The sequence below is a fragment of the Callorhinchus milii genome, unplaced genomic scaffold, assembly GCF_018977255.1.
Source record: "Callorhinchus milii isolate IMCB2004 unplaced genomic scaffold, IMCB_Cmil_1.0 Scaffold11, whole genome shotgun sequence".
NCBI lineage: Eukaryota > Metazoa > Chordata > Chondrichthyes > Chimaeriformes > Callorhinchidae > Callorhinchus > Callorhinchus milii.
Window position 1 is genome coordinate 14,755,975 of NW_024704752.1, and position 24,105 is coordinate 14,780,079.

At 38.8% G+C, this 24,105-nt stretch overlaps 1 protein-coding gene across 1 annotated transcript; it reads right to left on the minus strand.

Moving 5' to 3' along the window:
* Window positions 1–954: 954 nt before the first annotated feature.
* tmtopsb (teleost multiple tissue opsin b) lies at window positions 955–23,759 on the minus strand. Its single transcript, XM_007889752.2, has 5 exons — window positions 23,531–23,759; window positions 19,849–20,177; window positions 9,714–9,944; window positions 5,769–5,964; window positions 955–971 (listed from the first exon to the last, which is right to left on the minus strand). Exons 1-5 carry the CDS (start codon window positions 23,742–23,744, stop codon window positions 955–957), a joined length of 987 nt encoding a protein of 328 aa, XP_007887943.2. The 5' UTR covers window positions 23,745–23,759.
* Between the last annotated feature and the right edge of the window lie 346 nt (window positions 23,760–24,105).

Sequence of the window (24,105 nt, forward strand, 5' to 3'; positions counted from 1 at the left end):
ATTCGGCCCATTGTACCTTTGCCAGATTTTTGAAAGAATTATCCAAACTAGTTTCACTCCCCCACTCTTACCCCATAACCCTGCTGTAAAACATACAGTCGCTATACCTTCTAGTGAATTCTGACTTGCTTTTTAAGAATTCCTCCAGGAGTCAATCATGCTATATCAAATGCAAAAATAATTATTTTTATGAGGCAGAATAGGACACTTTCCATTGGAACTGAGAAGGTTGAGGAATGACATAACAGAGGTGTTTAAGATAATTTAAATGTAAGGGCTCGAAAGAATGCATCACTAATTAAACTAGTGACGAATCCGCAACGATAGTGGAAGTCCAGTGAGTAAATCTGAAGGTCGCCATTCAAATCCTCATTGAGGCTCTTGACAGATTAAATGTGGTTTATTGTGAAAATTATTTTCACAGGTTCCAATCAAGTTGACTCAGCTCTGTCAAATAATGACACAACCCTCCCCAAGTGTTCAACTGACTCATTCCCACATTGGCCTATTTATTGCGTACGTGTTGCTGAGAAACATTCCAGTGAAAGATAATATGTGCAGAGTTTTTTTCTGGGATATTGGGTTGCAACTTAGTATATTTTGCCACACAACATACACTCAATTCTCTTTACAGTATATTCCACGAAGCACTTATGTAATAAGGCATTATATCAATTATAAGGATTATTATTATTGTACCAAGCTACCTTCCTTATCGAAGTATATAAGATGCTTAATGGAATAGGGAAAGTAAATCCAGTGCAATGCATTCACATAAGCCAGGAAACAGATCGTTTGCACATAGGTTCGCACTTGTGAATGGTGATTTAAGGACTAACACCGAAGGAAATCAGTGATGGATTATCAGAAAGAATGGTTGAAGCCAGGACACTAGATTCCTTTAAGAAGCGACTTCAATCTGTAATGGGAATGAATCAGTACAAATCAATCATTTTATGAAACATCCAAGCCTGAAATAAGAAAGGAAAATAGCTTATATTTAGTTTGCAACCTTTCTTGCCTCAACTTCATCTATTCTATCCCTCTCAGGGCGAAGGGTGAGCTTGAGCCTTCTGAAACTTTACCACTCAGGGATTGCCTGACAGTGTAAAATTAATCAGGTTTTTACACAAGTTAATAATTCATCATACTACTGCAATTGGAAGACTATTCCTTAGGTTTCACCTTGCTGAAAAAATGTGTTTAATTAGTTAGATATTTTCTGTAGGTGATGTTATTTATAATTATACTAATAAAACGACAATCTGTCTGTTTGTCTGTCTGTCTGCGCTTCAAGAAGGATCTCAATAATTTTTTTTCTGGGAAGACATAGATATTGGCTGCTTTTCCCACTGTTGAACTGTTATAATCAATCCGTCAAGTATGATTTTTTTTCTACTAATGCTATGAACGCTGGCCCCACTTGCTTCGAGCTTCCATGTAAGACTCACACGTCAACCTTTCATCCTCCTACATTGACAGAACCAAATGACCTTATTGATTTTGGATCAGATGAGGTTTTCACAACATTGAATGCCTCACAACCATTTGCTTTTATACTTAATATATATCTAGAAAGTATCTTTTCGCCCATAAAATATACAGTCAATTCACTTCACCGTATATTCTGTGAGGGGCTTTAAGACATCTCGAAGATGTGATAAGGTGCTATATCAAATGCAAGGATTATTATTATTATTTATCTTCCTCCTTTTCAATAATGCTCCATACGTTTCATCCCAAACAGTTCTTGCAGCTGTAAATTGAATTTTACATCTTCAGTCTCAGCTGTCTGCAAGCATTTGTGCTAACCGTTGTATGGAACCACAAATGCCCGTAGGGCAGTTAGACCAGATGTTTCAATCTTGCTTTTGGATTCTATTTCCCTATGGGAAGCCATTTTCACTCCTTAATATTGGTTCATACATCAATGATTTCAGGCTCGTTTGTTTACAATTCACTTTGCTTAACTTTGAAGCCTTTTCATGCCCTCTGGTTTGACATAAATATTCTGTATAGTGTCTAAATTGGAACAAACCATTCCATTGTTCTTGGTCTTTATTCTTTTTTGCAAATATCCTTTTGCCAGGAATTCCTGGTTGAGAACGTGGCAAAATAATGCTGAGGTTACAAATGATAATAGATGTATTTCCTCTGCCCCTTTCCCCACAGGAATTATCACAACATAGATTGATAGGTTCAGTATCAGAATCTAAAAATCTATGTTTTTTCGTACAATTTCTAGCAAGATTTATATAAAAAAAATTCTTTGGGCCCTTAGTTTGTGAAAATTTTATCTTTTCTTAGAGTCAATGAATTGATAGTGAGGACTCCTGTTGCTAGTGTTATCTCTTTGAATATAAATTAAATGTATATTGGATTTGATATGGGGATCTTATTTTAGAATGGCCACTGGACTCCTTGTTCATGCTGGGGTTAGTTTGTGCTGCAGTGATTTTCAATAAATGTTCATTTGCAGATCTTATAATGCAAATTGTTGCAGATGATTGGAAATCACACACACTTGGTGTGGAATAGCACAATACAAACTGTATTTTTTTTTGAGCCTTCGTGACATGTTTGTGTTCTGACTATGCATTGATGAAGGAAAGCGGTACAACTTAATAAAACATCCAGACAGTGTTTTTGATAATAATAATAATAATAATGATGATAATGATGTATTAGATTGTATATTAGAAATCCATTCTTCACAGCGCATCACACTTTCTGACTGAGACTAATCCCGAAGATTTAGAATGGTTTAAGTATTCCTTCATTTCTCCTTAAGTCATGCTCATGACAATTTTCATGTAGAATAACATCTTGATGGATTTATACCACTGTGGTGATTTGGGCTCAGGGTGGATCTGTGTCTGAGGTTCTGCAAATGCAGTTGCAGACTTCACTTGCTATTCGTCATGGGATCTTCATTTTTAGATGCTCTGAATGATTTATTCCATAACACCTCTGATGTACACTTGAGCATTTGATGGGATAGTCAATTTGCTGCTTCTGAACACTTACTGGCAGCCAGTTAGAGAGTGGGATGAATGCTAGTTTGATAACAGTTCACTTAGAAACTGGGATTGCTGCAGAGGAGGGAATACACGGAGGAAGTGTATATTACAACAACAACAACTTGGATTTATATAGCGCCCTCCACGCCGGATGGCATCTCAGAGCGCTTAAATCAAAGCAGGTGTCAGAATAAACAGCAGTGGCATCAATACTTTACATTAGAACACTACCCTGAACTGAGAAGTTGACTAGCTGGTCCCAATGACGCAATTCATATGTAGAAATTAAAGGTAGCCATTAGGTTTGTCTAGATAAGAATTGCATTATTATTTAGATCAATTTCCTTCACGTTTGCTTCTCACTTCCTAGCAGACAACTAGCTGTACCTTTCATTTGGCCAAAATTGTCTTTGACTGTGATATGTTGTCAATGTCAAGCTCTGTCGATCAGTAAATTTGTGCAGCCTGCTGTTAAGACAGCTGCCAGGCATCTCTGAGAGAGTGCACAATTGGGTCAATTTAGAAATGTATCGCGTGTACAGTGTAGCACTCTTGATCAAAAGTAAGGCAAGGAGAGTTGAAGTATTCCAACAATAGAGTAAATCCAAACCACAGAAAAACAATATTTAGATCGTAAGCAAACAATTATAATTCATTGAGGGAAATAACCCATTAAAGTTACTAGAAAATGTGAATGTGGCCGACTAGAAAAGACTTATTATAATCCTTTCATTTGATGGACTCTTTTCATATGGGGAGGACATTTCAAAGTGGTTCCAAGGACTTACTGTAGTGTATAGAGGCCATGTATTTTTTTAAGTGAAGGCAGCAGTCAATTTGCATACGCCAATGTCCTACAAACAACTATGAAGTAAAAATGTGGTCCTTAAGCAACCATCTCTTCAGTGTAAATGTTCCAACTTATGTGATCTGTCTTCTTAGCTTGGGTGCTTATTCTCAAGTATTAATTTAGTCTAACATTCTACCTTCTCTAATTTTAATAAGGCGCTATATCAAATGCAAGCATTATTATTATGCTTTGGAACAAGATCACGTGTGTTGCTCACGGATGTGTCTGACTGTTTCTTCTAGTGCTAAACAACTGAAATACCTTCCCAACCAATTGAAGATTCCTTTAAAGTGGACAATTTGATGTTAGAAAGGCCCTGTCTGTCTAAATCCCTCCTGAGTTTTCTGATTGAATATATTGTGTTTAAACCTGTGCACTGATACCTTGGATCAAAATGTCTTATTACAGATTTAATTTTCTATTCTTTCTGGTGTGCTCTCACCAGTGTGCTTTGTGTGTGTAAGTAAAAGCGTAAATTGCTGAGCAATGCTTGATAAAATGTGCAGGTAACAGGGAGATATCTGCTGAGAAGAGGCTGATGTGAGAGTTGATAAAAAAGGACATGGTGATGAAGTTTGAATAACATATAGTTCCAATACTCACATTAGCTTTAATGAGGAATCGATGCTCAAATTGTTTGACCAAGAGTATTATTTAGATAAAGTCACTGCAAACAAATTATGCCAAATGAAGACATAATAGAAGTCACCAGAATTTGACTGTAATAAATTGCTGAAATCACACTGGTGTCTGCATTTTGTGGGTTTGAAAGATTTCCCAGAGCTGAAAGACTAATAGACTGTTTCTTTTCTTCTTTGATAAGACTTTATTGATTTTAACAATACAAATAAAGAAGAGTAAGACAAATGAGGCAGCTCTTATTAGATTTCATATATAAGCATAGCCCAGAATTTATGAGACTGTCGCTATACTGTACCTTCCAATAACAAATATTGTGATGAATAGAAATAGGTTGGAGAGAACAAGGAAGTGTCAGACAAGGATCAGAGTTAATGTTTCTACAAGCTTCACCCATTTTTTGTCCAGTGTCCTATCAAACATTCAGGTGTTAATGAGCTGATTACTTAACTCTTGTTTAGCTGACTTCTGAATTGAATTCCCTGTTAACTTTGATATGAAGTTAGCAATAGATTTATAGTTAAAGTGAAAAAGATGGAACAAAAATCAGCTTTTTAGACTTGAAGAGAAACTCAGGTGTAATATTTTGAAGTAAGTGATTGAAGATTTAACAAAATCTAGGAAAAAAGAGTATACTTGATACTCTGTGGGTCATCTGCCTTTTTGAAAATAATGCATAAATATATTTAAATAAATATCTGTTTGAAGCCACAATTGAAGGATACAGGGACAAACGGAAATGAAAATGAACATGTACTTCATAGGACAAGATGATTTCTATGGTGTTGAGGACCGTACTATCTGTGGTATAGTTGAAACAGTGGAGATGCAAGTATGGATGAATACTGAGTTCTGGACTTTTTGATTAATTACCTTATTGGTTCTAGGAGCATCTACAAAATACTTTGCAGGACATAGAATAGTGGAAGAAAGTCCATGAATTTGACTGGTTTTGTATCAAAGGAGTGACTTGAGTTTCACTGTATTTCTACGTTCATATATAATCATTTAGTTTGCCTGTGAAAAATTGTGATTTCTAAAGGGGCTATATTTTGTGGGTTAAAGTGGACATTGAAGCCAATATCAATAACTGGCTATGACTATATTTGCACTGAACTGAACTCAATAACAATTATTTCAAGAATTGGCTAACATACTTAGGATGCTCCAGCAACTCATGCTGAAGCAGAGTGGTCAGCCATTATAATATGCCACTAACAATACTGGGGGCTTTGACTCTTCACAGAATAATACTTTGCCTGTGTCTTCTTGATCGCTAGAGGATCGGTTTTGTTGAGCTGTGGTTTGTTGAGCTACTGAAGCTTCAATACAGGTGAAGTTCTTATGGGTCTTCTGTGTATTGTGACCATCTCTTAAAGTCTTCGAAGAATTTCTGGTGCTGAAAGCAACAGGTGAATTCTGACAGCTCAGAAGAGCTCGGAAACATCTGGAGAACTGAACAGATAAAATAAAGAATTAGACATTAAAAAAAGTCAAATGTCATTCTTAGTTATTTGAAAAGTTAGACTATTCCCATTAGAAGTTCATCTCCCCAATATCCGTAACTTTATGAGACAGAGAATAGAAGTGTGCACAGCCAACACGGGCCACAAATGTAATAAATCTGCTTCAAGCTCTGTGTTGAAGCAAATCCTCGGCAAGATACAGTACTGATACATCTGGTGAGGGACAGGTTAGCAAAAGAGTGTATAAATGCAAGCTAACCCAACTACTTCATTACCACATCGTTACTTCAAACATGCTAACATTGTACATTTGAATTGAATGGTCATATTTTGCACCTTCTGAAGGAATTTGGTTTTACTCATTTCATGCGATTGTTTCTGAAAACTTCCCTAATGAGACCAGTTCTGCTTTCATGTTTAAACGCTGCCGCGTTTGCAAATACACAGTTACTGCAGATAATTGTTAAAGCCTGTGAAGTGATTTGAGACACCTCGGCAACTTGAAAAGCTCTATATTAAATGCAAGGATTATTATCGTATCAGCAAATCAGGAATATTGACAGATCTTAACAAAACCTGCAATATATTCAAAAGAAAGAGGAGGAATAATGCACCGTATCTAAAACATTGAATGCATCTAAATTCAATCAAGTTTAGTAAATAGCCTCGCTGATCAAACATTTCTAACTCACTGGGTAGGTCTGTGTGGATTGTAGCTCCATTAGGCAAATGAGAAAAGTAAAATAGTTAAATAATACAAGTAATAAACAATACAAATAATAAAAAGTCCATCCTATTTAATTTTCAAACTAACACATGCTTTGTTTCATTCCTCTTTCGCTTAGTTACATCCCTCCGTGCTCTAAAACACACTATGTATGTGAATTCTGTATAAACCCAGCTAAAACATTCCAAAATGATCTACTATTTGTGTTCTGTTTTCATGTATGAGAATTATTAAAAAGCACAAAGGGAAACGAGCTCCTAAACAGCTGTAAAAATAGATTGTTATTCAACCTTTTTGTTTGATACTTTTTTTATTGAGGTACTAAATAATGTTGTTAAACCGAATAAGGTTTAATATGGTTGGAATAAAATAAATATGCTACAAATGACGGGTAATTCTTGCGAAAAGTAGGATTTATTTTGGAACGTCTGCTTAACAGCACACTGGCTGCAGCAGTGCAGTGATCCAGGTGTTGAGGGATGTGGTGTTAATGTGAAGGCCCTAAAAATAGTCTGTGGTATGACCTACGTTAAAGATAGTAAAGGTTTTGCGAGGTGTGGTAAAAGGGCTGGGCATTGGGCTTCCGAGGTCGAATGCTGGTGGAACAATCTCGGGCTGAATAGTTTTCTCCTGTTCTTGTTTTCTCATGTTCTTGTTTTCTCATGTGCTTTAGATGTGTCTAAACATGTGTAAGAGACATGTGTCTACAGAACAAAATGACGCTATGACTTACCTAAGCTCTTTTGTGGCACTTACACTGCAGTTTGTGTTATTTCAAGACCATTCTCACATTCAATCATTGTAAACTTCTGCTTTGCAATTTCAGTTTCACTGCTAGCAAGCAGGGTTGGACAACTGTTGTGAGACTAATTCATCTTTAATGGTTGATGGGCAGCAGTTAGTATAGCGTTTGTGCTTAAATGTGTCCTGGCAGAGCTCTGCTGGAGTGAGTCCAGGGTTAGAGGAATTTTCACAGTATAGATAAAAAAAAATTTGCACTAGTTCATTGCAAAACAATCTGCAGACAATAATTTCTGGTTGTTCTAGTGCGAGTAGTACTGTGAATGAATGCCCTGTTGGTTCAGTATAACCGCAAGAAATGCAACTGAAATTGGACAGTGAAATCTACCACCAACAGAGGAGAGACGGACAGATAAAAATGGGTGCTGATAAAGGTAGTCAAAAAGAATAGCAGAGGCAGGAAATAAAATAAGGGAGGAAGTTTCACAATGTATATATTTTTTGACATTTGGAGAATGATCAGGTGGGAGTCATGTTTTACTGTAAATGTGTTCTTTACCGTGGAAGGGAATGGGAGCCAAGTTAAGCTTTCTGGATTTGTAAAACTGAAGCCCCCAAAATATTAGAGACAGAAGCTTCCTGAAACTATCTTCCCTGCCTAAAGGTATTTTTTTCAGCTAAATCCAAATTGATTCTTTGGTATTTATCACTTTGCCGCAGCTGGAATATTCTCCAATTATTTCAAAGAGGCAAACTATATTGAAAAGATTTTTTCAATTGAAAAGATTTTTTCAATTGGGAAATTAACAGCTTACTCAGCGGCTGATAATTATCAGCCCCTTTTAAAAGGAATTTCAATTCTGCTGATAGCATAGCATCTTCAAACAGATTGGTTTTATTAATGAGTCTGAGTGTTATAACCCAGGAATGCAAAAGTGGAGAAATAGTAATTAATCCATACAAACGTTTACCTCCTATTTAATTACACTGTTTGTGGTTGTAATCAGTAGTTCACACAAATACTTCATATCTCCCTTTCATTCCCTAGAACTGAAAGGCAACAGGAGATGAAGCTTTAATGTCCAAGAAAGCCAGTGGTTTTATGATGGATAATTTAATCCTGCTGTCTCCTGGTGGCCATATTGTTCTGAAATACTGACATTAATCCATTTCATTCACTTATGCAGGATACGATTCTTCTGCATTTAAAAAAAAAGTTTTGTCTGTGGATATGGATTCACTTTGTGTGACATGGATTCGGAAGGCCGCTTGCCTTCCCTAATTGTGCTCCATAATCACTGTGTTACAATTCATTCTGAGTGTTAATAGACTGTATGAGGGGCTGTTTTATGTCCCATTTAAACTGCACTTTTAGCATCAATTTGACAAATTTTGCTTTGAATAAATATTATAAATGCTATATAAACAAGATTTTATGGACATCTATTACATTTTTGAGCCCAGGTTCCAAAACCATCTTAGGACCAAATCGATATCAAGTTTATACTAAAACCGATTCAAACTTAAAAAGTTTGGTTTAAGCAAACTTGTGTGGGACTTACCATTTTTAATCTCCATTTATAATAAAGTAGTTTAAGGCCTTCAAGGCACTAGCAAAAATATAATTTGGACACCACGTAGTTCAGACGTGATGCTAAAGGCAGGTGAAAATCTCAGTCACACTTCATTTGACCATCTAGTGACTGTCCTCTTTTAGAGGGAGATAAGTGGTGTCTCCTTGTGGTTGGCTCTGAGATGACCGACTTGGCAATGGAATGTCAAGTCAACCCTCAAGATTCAAGAATTTCAAGAATCCAGTCAACCCCCTATGGTGGTCTTGGTAGTTCGGTTTGCAGTAATCCAGGACACTGCTGATGCTCTGAGATGCTACCCTGCGTGGAGGGAGTTATATAAGTGCAAGTTTTTGTTGTTGCTGATGACAGACCAGCAACCTGTTCAACAGCAACCCTTGAATGGGCAGATTGGTCACTGGGTGCAAGGAATCTTCCCATTTGGCTCCTAAATGAATCGCCTGAGTTCCTTCCGTGGCTGACATTGTTAAACTTTAGTAAGGTTAAACTATACTATAGGCCTATAGTATTAATGAAATTCTTATAAACTAAAGTCTTTTTAATTTAATTATTGGAGCTTATCCAATAAATCCTCATTCCTATAATTCAGCGAGACAAAATATAACTAGCTGATATTCCATTCAGCCTCATTTTACTGCAGTGGTTTGCATAGGCATTAGTCTCCAAATTAAGGCTTACCTGTTTGTTCATGAATATGTAGATAATGGGGTTATAGACAGTACTTGTCTTTGCAAGAACAGATGGGATAATGCTGGCAGTTGGTGTTATCAAACCAGGACTTCCAAAAGTGGCCAAAAGAGCTACTATTCCGTAAGGCAACCAGCAAAGCAAGAAGCATATTATCATGAAAGTCACCATGATCAACAATTTGTTCTCCCTCGTACGTCCCATGGAATTGTTTGCACTTACCTATTGAGACAAAATACAGGGGAAAGTTATTTACTGAAGAAAGACATAATAGTTGTGTGTGAAGGAAGTGAAAAGGCGGAAGAATAGAAGAAGGGTTTTGCAAATACTTGGCAGGTATATTGTTGGAGGTGGTGGTCCACCCCAGATAGTTGGATTAAACTGTATCAGGCAGATATGTGAAGTGTCTTCCACATTTTCAATGGTGACCGCAGATATCAATATAAATGTGTACACGCAGCCCACCAATCCTTGATACCAAATATTCTAAATTCACCACATCGTAATTTACATTTCTTATTTCAAGACATTCAACAAAAGTGTTGTCGAAATCATTCCAGTTTACTGTTTTAACAAGTGGAGATGAGACAATTGACCTATGCAAAAGAGCATTGGCCTGTAACACTTTTAGGTTGGCAACAATATCAAAGCCCCAGAAGCAGTAATTTCAGTAAAATTTCAGTATTATTTTTCTAGTGAACTGTACATCAAATTTCAACGTGCTTTTTAAAGCATCACTCACGATAACGGCTGTCAAAAGGGTTTGGGCCATTATTGTCAAACGTCAACAATGCTTCTAAATTGCAGTGAAAGGCAGAGCACTGTAAGAAACGCATCAATAATATAAGTGGTTTCTAATGGAGGACAGAATACAGTACTACAAGAAATAAGCACAATTCCACAGATACTAAACTAGCAGAAAACCATAAATACACAATTTCAATTATTTAATCTTTGGTGGGTGAGAAGAGTAGGCTGATGTGCATCCTCTCTGCCTGATCTTCTTCAAAGCTATTGAGCAATAACAAATGTTTCCTTAAAAGTCACATTTATAATTATTGATCTCAGTAGATTGCAGTAATATAATGGACTAGGTGATTATGTTTTTGATCCATTTGGTATAGTCAATTTTGTTCAGATTTTATGCATTATAAAAACATACTGCCTTTGCTGTTTTACAGTGTAAAATACCTGGTCCAACCACGAAAATGTCTCATTAGGAGTTTAGGAGGAACTTCTTTACATAGAGGGTAGTGAGTATGTGGAACTGAATGTTGGAAGCTGTAGTTGAAGGAGGAAGCATCAACTTATTCAAGAGGAAGCTTGATAATAATAACAATAATAATCTTTGCATTTGATATAGCACTTTTCACATCTTCTAGACGTCTCAAAGCACTTCACAGAATATACTGTAAAGTGAATTTACTGAAAATTTGTTGGTGAAACTCGGCAGCCAATTGCACACAGCAGTGTCCCACAAACAGTCTTAGACTGAAGTGACCATTTTTTTTATTTGATGCATATATGTAGCAGAAAACAATACAGGGGATTAAAGGAGAAGTGGAGGCTATTGTGGAGCATAAACACTGGTGTGGACTAGTTGGGCCGAATGGTCTGTTCAATGCTGCGGTTTTCTATGTAATTGTAAATAACCTCAACTAAAACTAAATGTTTTAGTTCCCTAATGGTAATCATTTCCTACTACCTTAAACCTATATTATAATGCACAGAATGAACAGTGCTAAAGGCACACTTTATCCTTAAACCACAATGTTGCTCTGGTAGTAAAATTGTCAACACCGATTAACTGCCCTATATATTTTTTTGTAATTTAAGTGGAAATTTTACATACATAATGATTTTAATGTGACTTTGCAAGTTCAGCCTCAATTTCATATTTAATCACATCACCTGCAAGGGGAAATAAAATATTACCGCAGAAGAAAATTAGACTTTTTGTTTTAATTATAAGAAATGTGCACTTTGTCACCGGTGCAAAGTGTTAACTGGTATCCGTTTAAGCCTGACTGTTCACAATGTTTAAACCAGGGATGGCAAGTGCTTTGCTCCACTCCGTTGCCTTTGGAAAGAACTAAAGTTCACTGGTTGAAATCAAATCAAATGGTAGCTTTCAACTTGAGCCATATCGCTCAACTCTACTTAAAATCAAATTGGAGCTCTTCTACTTGTCTGTTGAGTTAAAACATTTCCTCGTATAACACTAAGATATATACACCAAAAGTTTTGATGCTTAATCTCTATTAAATTATCTGATCCCAGCTAGGGATTATTTAGATGAATGTCCAAGGGCAACAAAAGAAGGGGGAAGGAAATCAACCTGGAACCTGCTACTGTTGACTCTCTACTGATCGCTGCTGGTTAATGTGTGCGATTGTTGGGCGACAACGGGTTTGGACTTGGCTGTGAAATAGTCAAAAGCCTGGCAATACTTATATATTGTCTAGACTCGAATGTGAAGAATAGCCATTTGGCAAAGATACCTGTGTAACTATACTTGAGCAACCTTTAGCATCTTCAGCCTTCAGCAATAAAGGAGAGATCATTTGCCAAATAAAACTGAGTGATTGTTTTCAGGAATCACTGTGCCTTTTGTACACATCTAGCAACTCTACAAAACAGGCTCGTGTTTTGAATTTGTAGGGAAAAATGTTAGAAAAAGTTGGTTTGGGTGATGTTGGGGGAGTTACAATGGGCAACGTTTCTTTGATTGAGAAGGGGGTTGGGTGTGGGAAAAAATATCACATGTGCTCATCTTGTTCTCCAATGACTTATACTTGAAGGTCCTGTGCGTTAGAGGAAAATTAGCCAGGAATTCTTAATCCTGCTAACTATCCAGTGGCCCTGCTGGAAGGTGTGTATGTGTGGATGTCGAGACAGAATAGGATCAGGTTTGATTGTTGTGGCTCCTGAAGTTCAATAGTCTGTCGGGAATCACTATCGAGGGTCACACATGAATAATAGTCACTATCAAGATGGAACTTACTGCATGTGACATTTCACCTCATACAAGTGAACAATTGCACCTTTTAAACAAGCACATTATTTAAACCTTTGAGTCTTTGAGACAGCAGCCTTTGTGAATGCTTGTCACAATAAAGAACTAGTGTTTTGTCTTCAGCCTGTTCACTCCCATCAGCTCCTAATCTTAACAGTGAGAATGGTAACCCCAAGAGAGAGGACCTGGGTTTGATTCCTGGCAGGGTGAAACATTAGGCAAGTTTCCTTGCTCCACATGCCTTTTGTTTACTTCTGGGTCGTTTGGAAGGATAGCTTTTCCGGGGGTAACAATCCCTTAAAAAAACAAATAAATAATAAAAAAAATAATTTGGTCAATCAATCCATGACTGTTTGCGGGACACTGCTGTGTGCAAATAGCTGCCGCGTTTCGCCCACAAAATAAAACAGTCAATTCATTTTATTGTATATTCTATGAAGTTCTTTGAGATGTCTGGAAGACATGATGAGGCGCTATATCAAATGCAAGGATTACTATTATTAGAAAGAGGGGGCAAAGTGATCAATAGTCAGCTAATTGATGACAACCTGTTTCAGAATGTGTTTTCTAGCTGAGAGCCTAAGGAATGAAGCAAAGGGCCTCTTCAGCATTAAACATGCTCAGTTCTCCTAAATGTGTCACAAAATGTACATCCTACTTGGATTCTGACCTGGTTGAACTAAATTATGTAGATCATGACAGTTGATGATATCGAATGTGAAAGGTCAGGCTTGCTGCGTGCTCTGGCTTGAACATGGACTTGCATTTCTCATCATGTTCGCTTGGGTACAATTCAATGAAATGTCTCCAATACAATTCCCTGGAAAGTTATATCATCACTCGTTAGTTCAGATTTTGAAAGCAGAATTTTCTCTGTGCATGCAGCATTTCAGCTGGAAATTATATTGTTCTTAACTCTGTGCAACACTTACCCCAATAATATAGGTGGCATTCAAAGTAAACCTTTTAACGTTTTTTTTTAAAAAAGCATGTGAGCAATCATACCGCTGGTGAATGGAAAGAACACTTTCTTATTTTAGATGTTTACTTGATCAGCAAATGTCTAAAATAGATCAGTGGAAGGGAGCAAGAACAAAAACAATGTTAGAAGTCTTGAGCGTAAAATAATGTCACTGAACACAAAGTCTTTGCAGTACTACTATTACACAATATGTTAATAATACATGAACGATTTACGTGGCAACTAGGAAAAGATGAAAGACAAATAGTCCATAAAGGATTTGAAAGGGTTCCCTGCAGCTGCTCTCTTGAGGTGTCTGTGGATTTTGAGGATGGGTCCGTGTGTGTTTACTAATTAAATCACAGCAGTTCTGTTCAGGTTTAATGGAACATTACACATTCCACTCAATCAAGTCCCTATACTCTTCCTAAATCTCCAATAACAGCTTTAAGTATTTTCTCAAACAGACGAGATATCAAAGTGAAATCGGCATCTGTGGAAGGATGTTCCAGTGGGAGGAAAAGAACATTTAAAACCTTTTACAGAGGAGTGGAGGGGAAGATGTAGGGCATAATATTAAGAAAGGAAAAGGCATTGCACAGTGTGAAACAAATTCCTTTGTAAACATATGCTGCCAAACTCTGAAAATTTACTAACCAATGGAGAATTTCTACCACACCTCTTCTGACATTTGTTTTGAAGTTTCAGGTTACCTCAAATGCAAAAGACTGAAATGGTTAAAATTTACAATGTCCCAAAATATCATCTCAATTTATAAAATTGTCAGTTTAGTTCCAGTCTACCTTATTACTCGCTGCTTTTCTTATTCACCCACAGGTTTGAATAGGTTCAAAATTTTAGCCAGGTTTCCCTCGATTGATTGATCTTGCGTTATCCCAACAAGAAAAAGGTAAATGCGAATGTTGGGTAAGGATAGAACCGAATATTCACTACATTGAATCACGTCAACATTAGAGGCTGATTCGGTTTTGGTTTACTCTCAACTTGTTCAATATTGTCAAAATAAGTAACGCACTTAACCTGCCTGACTTAACACACCTGGGCACTTGGCTCCAAGGATGATTGAACCAAATGCCAACCCTCGATCCATATCAAGTTTAACTTGAATGGTCTGGGCTACAATTGAGATGTCATTTTAAAATAATTAAGCTCTTGCTATGGAAGAGAAAATGTATTATGATGTAGCATCTGTGTAAAATCTCTTAGAGTTTCCCCTTGTCTCACAGTATTTCATCTGTAATATTCTCATGCTGCTGCTGTTATCCCTTTGACACGTAAGTCTGTCAGGAAAGTCAAGAATGCCTGTGGAGACAATTCTTGTTTGATTATTTGGAGACTAAAGTAGGCGCCTGTTGGGAAAAGACTAAGGGGGAGAATATGTAGATTGTACAGAAAAGTGTGAATTGCCTCTTGAGAAACTTCTTGCCTGTGGATCCCAATAGTGGAACTCTGAGCAGTGAGTTAGCTGTAGGAATCCTTTGGGGCTACTGTGGGAACTTTATGCTGCATTTATGTTTAGCAGTGAATTGCTACGATTTTTCACTCAAATGCACAACCAGCTGTGCAGTGTTGATCGGTGTTGGGTCTGCACAAATCATCAAATGGCTGATCCAAGAACATTCACCATCCAGACTACCTTGTCTGCAACTTCACCGTAACCAGAACAATGGGGCAGCACTGACTGGATCAAAAACCCTAATTCTTATTGGAAGAAAACATGAGAAAAAAAAGTAACTTCCTGGGAGTAGTTTGGTGGTGAGGGCTATTGTTCAGAACCAAAGAGCCATGATAGCTGGTGGCAAACACCAATGCTGACTGCTTGAACATAGCACTTCCCTCAAGAGGCACAGGATGGCCTAGAGATCCACAAATTACCTAAATAAAAATATCAAAGTTGTTATCCCTTTGATACCAACTTCTTACGGTATGTTTAACAAGAAGTTCTTTGAATCATTTTTTTGATGGGCTCATTCGTAATCATTGATGGTAAAACATGGAAACCCACTGACATAATGGAGAGGACAGGAATCAGCAGGTCAAAAAACTGCAGGAGGCTATTCAGCCCATCAATCCTGTTACATCACTTAATTAGATCATGGCAGGTCTTTCAATCTCATTTTACTTTTCTACATATAACCAACCTTATTACAGTTCCTTCCCAAGTATCTACATGTCCCTTTTTAAACAACCCAACTGAAGGTGAAACAGCTAATAGAGGTGGCATTGCATTAATTCGTCATTTATGAAAGTAAATTGTTACTTAGCAAGAACTTTTAAGTACTTACTTTTAATGAACTGCTTTATTTTTCTTAAAATGTTGCTCTCGCTTAATATTGTGGGACACCTAGGTAAACCTAAGCACAAGCCTAGCTAACCCTGCATCATTCCACCTTTCCAAGCTTGATTCAAGTCTAAGAATATCATTGCATTACCAAGGCCAATCATATCTTCAATTTAGAAACATTACATTTCAAAAGAAATTGAAATAACTGCACAGTTGAAAAATGTGATTAATAGTCTTTATTCAATCTGTAAATATGCCCTTCTGTGTACCTCTGTCCTAATGTTTTGGAGTTGGTACAGCATTTTTATTGATTATGTTGAAAAATCTTTGGAGAAATTGACACAAATGTTCTTCATAGAATGAAAAGCTTTATCAATTCACCCTCCAATGATGATATGATTACATGCAATTTTATTTTCTCATCTGTCAGTCCTCAGAAAGAATTGTACACCTCTATTAAGTGACTGATCAAATCAATCAGATTGTTATCTGCTGTTGACATCAAACAACCACACTGGGTTTAACCTTAGTCTTGAGTTCTATCAAGTTGATGACACCAGCAGAAAGCAAACTATCTAACCTTGAAAGCTACTCTCAGGCTAACAACATGCATTTTAAACTTTGATAACCAACCATTCCCTTGTTGAAACTTCAGAGTGCAAAAGTTCAAAATCCTGACTCCACACCTTTCAACCTGCTGACACTATTATTATTACACAGCTGTGTCGCTTTTTACCACCAAGGGAATAATTTCAACATCCTTTAGCAAGGAACAAATCTAGCTTAAATTTAGAAACGCTTTGACATTTTGTTTGCTACTAACAGTTCATTCAATGTGTTATAAAACTGATCTCTCCTTGCATGACAAAACAGCTCATAGCTCCACTATTCTCTCACATGCTCGGTTTAAAACTGCCACAAAAGTAATACAATAAAGTTTCCGGTTCTCAGTCATTCTCTCTGCAAGGTGACAAGCTCAGTGTATATGCAGAGCTTTTTTTTTAGCAAATGTTGTTAGTTATTATAGGGCTGACTAAATAATATTTATAAAATATGGTCCCTTAAAAATGCAAGGAAGTATTTCCGAGCAGAAGCCAAATGATTTTGCATTTATTCCCAAGCAATGCTAATTATGTCCACTTTCCCAAGGTCGTCTTGATGGTTAGAATTGCTTACTGTTGCTTGGCTCAACCCTTGTGCTGCTTTTTTTTAAGTGTGCATACCGAATAATTAAAGTATAGACCGGACATTAAATTGCATGAGTAATCGTTTGATTCTTGTCCCAATTAGCAATGTCAAAATGATGTGTATTATAACTGCAAACTGCATCTTGTGAATGGACAAAAACACAAAATACAGAGTTAACAGGAATTCATTTTGAACTAAATTGGATGAATTTCTAATTGGTGTTCATACTTACAGGATCGGCAATTAATCGGACAACCTATTGCCACCCAGAAATGTAACTGGTATTTAATTGCTAATATAAATCAGCCAGTTTGCAAATGCATCCATTTCCTATTTTGTCTTATCTGCAACTCAGTGCTTTCTCCAGATGCACCAAATGAAACATAAAAACTGATTAGGTTTCGAACCCTGTTGGGAGATCACTCCAGCCAACGATTCCAGCATCCATCCTGCTAACACTTTACATATTGCACTGCGGAAAATGCATTTTACCTGGCGAGTTTCTCTTTCTTTGCCTGCTTTGACTGCTGCCCCCTTCATTAATTTTTCCATTTTTTTCCCCTTCATCCTTCTCTTACCTACATCCTCATGCTAACTCTGGTACACTATATGTTAGTAATGTTAGTACACCTCCTTCCCCAACATCGCCTTTGTCACTCCCCTCTGCAGCCTCTCCAAGTGCCACTGTGCCCACTCTTCCTCAGGTTTCACTGTCTGCTTCTTCCCTTCTCAAGTCTGCTGCTCTCTTCTTGCTTCTTGGGGGTCATGATGACTCCATTGCCCTTGTCCAGCTCTGCTCATTCAAATCGGGAGGATTCATTTTTCCACGATACTGATCATTATATTTACACATTCAAACCACTGGAAATATCTACGTCAGCTTTAAATTAATTGCCTCCTATTGCCTCCTATTGATTCTCTCCACCATTATTACATTCTTGCCTGTAGTGGGTTAATTAGTCTTCAGTTTCAGTAATGCACAATCGATGTGTGGTTGATCAGAAACCCAGGATACAATTGTTTCAGAGGAATTGGCACAATTGGTATCTTTCAGTAGTTTATCAAGATGCGCAGTTCTCAGGTGGACTAATCCCCCAACCACTGAAAGCTGAAAGCTTTTTACAGGCAGTTCAATATTTGCGAAGTGTTTAGAAATTGCAATAAACCTTTCAACTCACTTTTGAAAATATCATAATTCTTGGATTTGATATGGTTCCAAAAAACAGACATGTCTCAGAGGGCTTCAGAAGCTAAGTGTAATTGCTGTAGAAAAATAAGGCAGCCAATTTGCACACAGCAAGGTACCACAGACATTCATGAAATGCATGACCAATGACAGATTATTGACAAAGACACTTTGAGAAACTCGCATCTCTTTTCAAACAGTGGCATCAGATTTTTAAGGTGGACAGGACATTAATTTAGCATCTCATCTGAATGACAGATGGTATATTCCTGACCCATCAGCCTTGACCATACAGTAACTGCCTATTTAACATGATCTGCAAGCATCAAACAGCTAACAGAGAACATTTGGGTAATGCTTACTTAATTTAAAAGCATTATGTAATGAATATCTAATGTTCCTTAACCTTCCCTGGAGGTACTTTAAGTTCATTTTGAAATATTAGCATTACCGCAGCTGCAAGCCACCTTCCTTGAGCCCATTCTCTACACCAGGCAAGTCATAGCTGATATACCAATATGAGTAGCATGAAATATGTCCTGTCCAAATATAAGTTATATAAACCTATTCATATATAATAATAATCCTTGCATTCGATATAGTGCCTTATCATGTCTTGGAGACATTTCAAAGCACTTCACAGAATATACTGTAAAATTAATTGACTGTATTTTGTGGGTGTTAAATGCGGCAGCTAAATGCACATAGCAGTGTCCCACAAACAGTTGTGGATTGAAGTGACCAATTTATTATTTTTTTCGAATGAGTGAGTACCCTTGGAAAAGCGATCTGCCAATCGACTAACAACTAGGTTCCCATTTACTGCTAGGTAAACATAGGCATGTGGAGTAAGGAAACTTACCTAACATTTCATCCTGCTGGGAATCAAACCAGGTCTCTCACTTCTGAGGCGAGTGCTCTAACCACTGAGCTACAAGATCCACTCTATTAGATCAGCGGCAGTGTTGGCAGCAGAGATGATTGCATGGGTGTAAGATGAACATGGACAAGAGATGGATTTAAGAAAATTACTGATTTCCAATTGGTTACCTGGTAATCCCCAATTCACAGAAGTCAAATGTAACCACAAATTGCTGAACAGTAATTCTACTTCACTGATAAACTGTTGTATAGATTTCACTTTTAATTACTGGAATCTATTGATTTGCAACTAAAAATAAACCTTGAGGCATTTTCATTCTTACTTATGCATCAGTTATACTATCAGTAAAAGAGAAATGGTCAATTCAACAAGAATAACAGTATGTTTGTTCAAAGCAAAACAAGATACATAAAGTATAAGGTTTGTTTAGGAATCTTGTAGTTCAGAACCTATTGGAACTGTGGAAGAAGCCCAATTCCATAATGTACTACATAACTCAGCTTCCTTGTTATTTTAAGGAGATTTTACAATGTTTTTCTTGACAGTGGGATAAGTATTAATGGTTAACAGATAATGGAATCACTTACTTTCCTCACAGCAAGCACCAGCTTTCCATAACAATAGACTATCACCAGGAAGGGCATGAGAAGACAGAAGATGAAGAGACATATAATGTAAGACTTGCTGCTAACTTCCTTTGATTGCCAGTTCACAGAACATGTAGTTCCGGGGCCCTCTGGACCATAATTACTCCATCCAAACAGAGGGGGTAAAGTCCACATCAGAGAGTATATCCAAGACAGAGCTATCCCAACAATGGTTTTGTTGTAGTTAGTGATGTCAGCTTCTGTAGTACCAGTAATTGTAATGTAGCGATCATATGAAAGTATTGTCAGAGACATTAGTGATACGATACCTGTAAAGACAAGCAGAACTAAATTACTAACACATTTATAGCACACAAAAATAAAAGGCGAGATACATTGCCAATTTTTTCTTTAAAAAAATAGTAATTGAAATATGTTCTTCTGGGGATAAGATCCATTTACAAATGTAATGTGGGAGTTACTAGATGTACAATGCAATCCATTAAAGGGTGAAAAGGGCCAGAGAGAGGAATAAAACATGGATATCTTGGTGGAGGAACAATGACAACAGATGGACCTAATTCCATTTGAGTGCAGTTGGAGAGTTTGAGACGATGGAAATGTTTATTTTAAAAAAAAGGGTTACTCCAGGTTTGTTGAGCTGAGACAAGTCCAGAGGTCACCACCAGCCCTTGGCAGAAAGAAACCGATCTCTTGGCTCTGCTTCTCTCCTGCTGCAAGTTATAGGAAATCCTCCAGTGTTAACATGGTCACTTTATGCAGGGTTTTGGTACGAGCCAGCAAGTGTCATTTCTGGAAGCATCAAATGTCACCACCCTTAAAGACAAATTGCCCTCGGGATGGATGGTATGCTACAGCTGTCAAAAAGTTGAAAGAAGTATGAAAGAATTCCTGAGGAGTGAGGGGAGGGTGGGGGTAATTGGAGTCAATTGATAATTGAAAATAATAAAAGTAATTGGAGTAAATGGGGGTAAAAAATCCCAGGCATTTTTAACCTATTTTGGTAGTTAACAAAGTCTGACAAGTAACTTGGCCCTAAATTTCAAACTCTGAGGATTCCATTTCTTGAAGTGATCTAGCATGCTATTTTATCATTTTTTAAAGATTTAATACCCAAAGGGGATGGATGGAATTCCTAGCTGGAGAATTCACATCGTGAAAATGTTAATGCGTGAGAATGGCCACCCGCTGCTCACTGCAGGTTCCCAACTTGCTGAATCCTTTCTCCCACAGACTCTGTAGACGTGACATTTCCCAAACCTCCACTGAGGTTTGCAAAGTCTCACCCCCGATAGCACTGCATGTGAGTCGGACTGTCAGTGATCACAGGGTAGGAGATCAAATTAGAGAGACAAACTAACAAGAATAAACATGAACATGACAGGAAAAGTTGTGTTATCTTTGCTTCATACATATTTGTACATGTGGACTACAAAAAAAATGTGGTAATAGTCATGACATCTTTTCAAAAGGTATTTCTCTCTGCAACTATCTAAAGAAATTGGGCACGATGTACTTGCCCCTTTAACTCTAGAACTGCCACTTAATGTAAGAGGAATAAGTCAAGTCACATCAAACATTCGCTGGAAAGAACTGCTGAGCATCCAGTTGGATGCTTCACTGCAGAGACAACTCATGTCCAAACTCTGGCAGCTCTCTTGATGTGAAACCATATAGGCTGCAGTCTATTGATATAACTCATAAGATCTGTTCAGACGAATATGGCATTTTGGGCACATCTGATCCCATCCTTCCAGAACACCCATCCTCCCATCATAGCATCAAGCTGTGCTTTTAAAATATATTAATATTGCACAACTATTTTAGCAAGGCCACTCGAAAAAGACCATTTGGTGCTTAGCGAGTGATAATTCATCAGAAGTTAGTTTCTGAGGCTCGCCAATCAAGCTGACGGAATAGAATGTAAAACTTCTCACCACGGTGGTAAGCATTCTAACAATTTATTTACAATTGAATTTTCCACTATCCATGGCCATTGTTACAGGGGCTAAACATACCAGCTAACATACCATCTAATGATGTGTCATCCTACCTGCTCTTCAGTAGACTTATAGGGGGCTGATTTAAATTATTACAGAAAACGATTGCCCGGGCTCGTCACGTGAGCAAATAAACACATCCTCAGGGTTCTCCACGGTCTATGGTGAATGCAGTTTTGGAATGGGAAATTAATAATAATAATAGTCCCACAAACATTGGTGGATTGAGAGACCAAATTATTATTATTTTTTATCACACTCCTTCCCCATGACCCATGGCAGTGCAGGCTGACCATTCTACTCTGACCACCCACCCCCGTCCGTTCGTTCTTAGTCTTGATGTGCGCAGTTTGGCTGCCGCCACCGACCCGAGCCTCCTCTCCCAAAAATGCTCATACCCGTCCCCTACTCTCCACTACTCCCATTCAACCCTTCCCTCTCACCACCCTCCCCGCCTCCTATCCCTGCTCGACCCTCCCTCAGCCTCCCCCTGCTCCAGCTTGTGAATCCTCCATCGCGCCCACTGTGGCAGACGATGTTGGCTGTCCAATAGCAGCCACCCTAACTGCCCCATCTCCCACCTCCGGCGCAAAGCCCATCGATCCCTGACCCCGGGAGCCAACCTCTCTCCTGCCCCGATCCCGACCCCCAGCTCGGGTCTGAAACACTGATTGTCCAGCGCCTTGGTACGTCCTACAGACCTGAAAGGCGCTATACAAATGTAATTTTGTAGTTGCTGTTGTTGTTTTAGGAGGGATAATTACCCCCAGAAAAGCGATCCTCCAATCGACTAACAAGCGGGTTCCTACTTACCGCTGGTAAACAGAGGCGTGTGTGGAATAAGGAAACTCACCTAAAGTTTCGCCCTGCCCGGGAGTCAAACCCAGGTCCTCCTGCTTGCAAGGCGAGTGCTCTAACTGCTACGCTACAGAACAACACATGCAGGAACCTTGCCTGATGGAGCCCCCACCACCGCCCACCATTTGCTCATTGCTTCCCCCTCCCTCTCACTCCGCCCCAGGATTAAAGCTTGAATAGCCGGGGAGCACGCAAGTTTGAAACCGGGATTTAACTTTGAACAACTTATGTCAGGATCAGGACTTCAGGATTCAACTTTCAACAACCTATGCGGGTATGACAGAGAGTAAGTTGGCCAACTGTAATGTGACAGTTATGCTTAACTTGATGATTACCTGTACACTCCTCAGAAACTGACAGTAGGGTGAATCTTCTCGCTGCACCAATGTGGTTCGGGAAACTGCAAAATCAATGCCCGCGCACCTTGAGGTTACTGTTTCATCACCATTTCTGACTTGCGGCCACTCCGCTCCTTATCACCCATGTCCCTTCACCCCCCCCCACCCCCCCGACACCCCCCCCACACCCACCCCACTGCAATTCCTCAGCACCACTTCATATTTCCTTCATATCAAAACGCAGCCCGGGAACTACGCAGAACTCAAGAAGTTCACTCAAGTAGGGAATCGATTTGCTCGGATGGGCAAGGAGCTTGAGAGACAAACAGTAACACGGATGGAAATATTTTTGCGGGGCGGCGGGCGGGGGGGCGGGCGGGGGGGAGAAATCTAGGAATGTGAAGACGCAGTCCCTGGGATGGGGGTGAGTATTGGAAGGACACAGATGTCTTCGCTTGAACTCACCGAAGAGTGTGTTGACGAAGCCATACCACACGCAGCCCATTTGCCCGATCAGCCAGTGCCCCTGGAGACTGGCAGCGAAGCTGAAGGGGGTACCCAGGACACACACCAGCAGGTCACTCAACGAGATGTTCATCAGCAGCAGGTTGATGGGCGAACGCAGGACTTTGCAACGGCAGAAGAGCATCAGCACCAGCAGGTTGTTGGCGATGCCCATCACCCCGATGAAGCCCAGGCACACAGTCACCAGCAGGTGGCCAGTGGGGCTCAGGTGGAGCTCCCCGGCAGAGTGATGGTGCTCAGCTCCATCCTCAACGCATGGACCACTCGCTCCTGCATCCTCTGCGCAACTCGAGTTCAGGTTTGGCAAAATCATCTCTCACTCTCTCTCTCTCTCTCTCTCTATCTCTCTCTATCTATCTCTCTCTCTCAACTTGGACATCAGTCCGCCCGACCTCCCATCCACAGCCACCGGGAGAAGGTGTGGGAGTTTGGAGCAGCTTCCAGGATGCTCCCAGACAGGCAGAGTGCTCCTCACCGCCTCCCAGTTGGAGATGAAAAGTTTGCTCGTGTCCTCT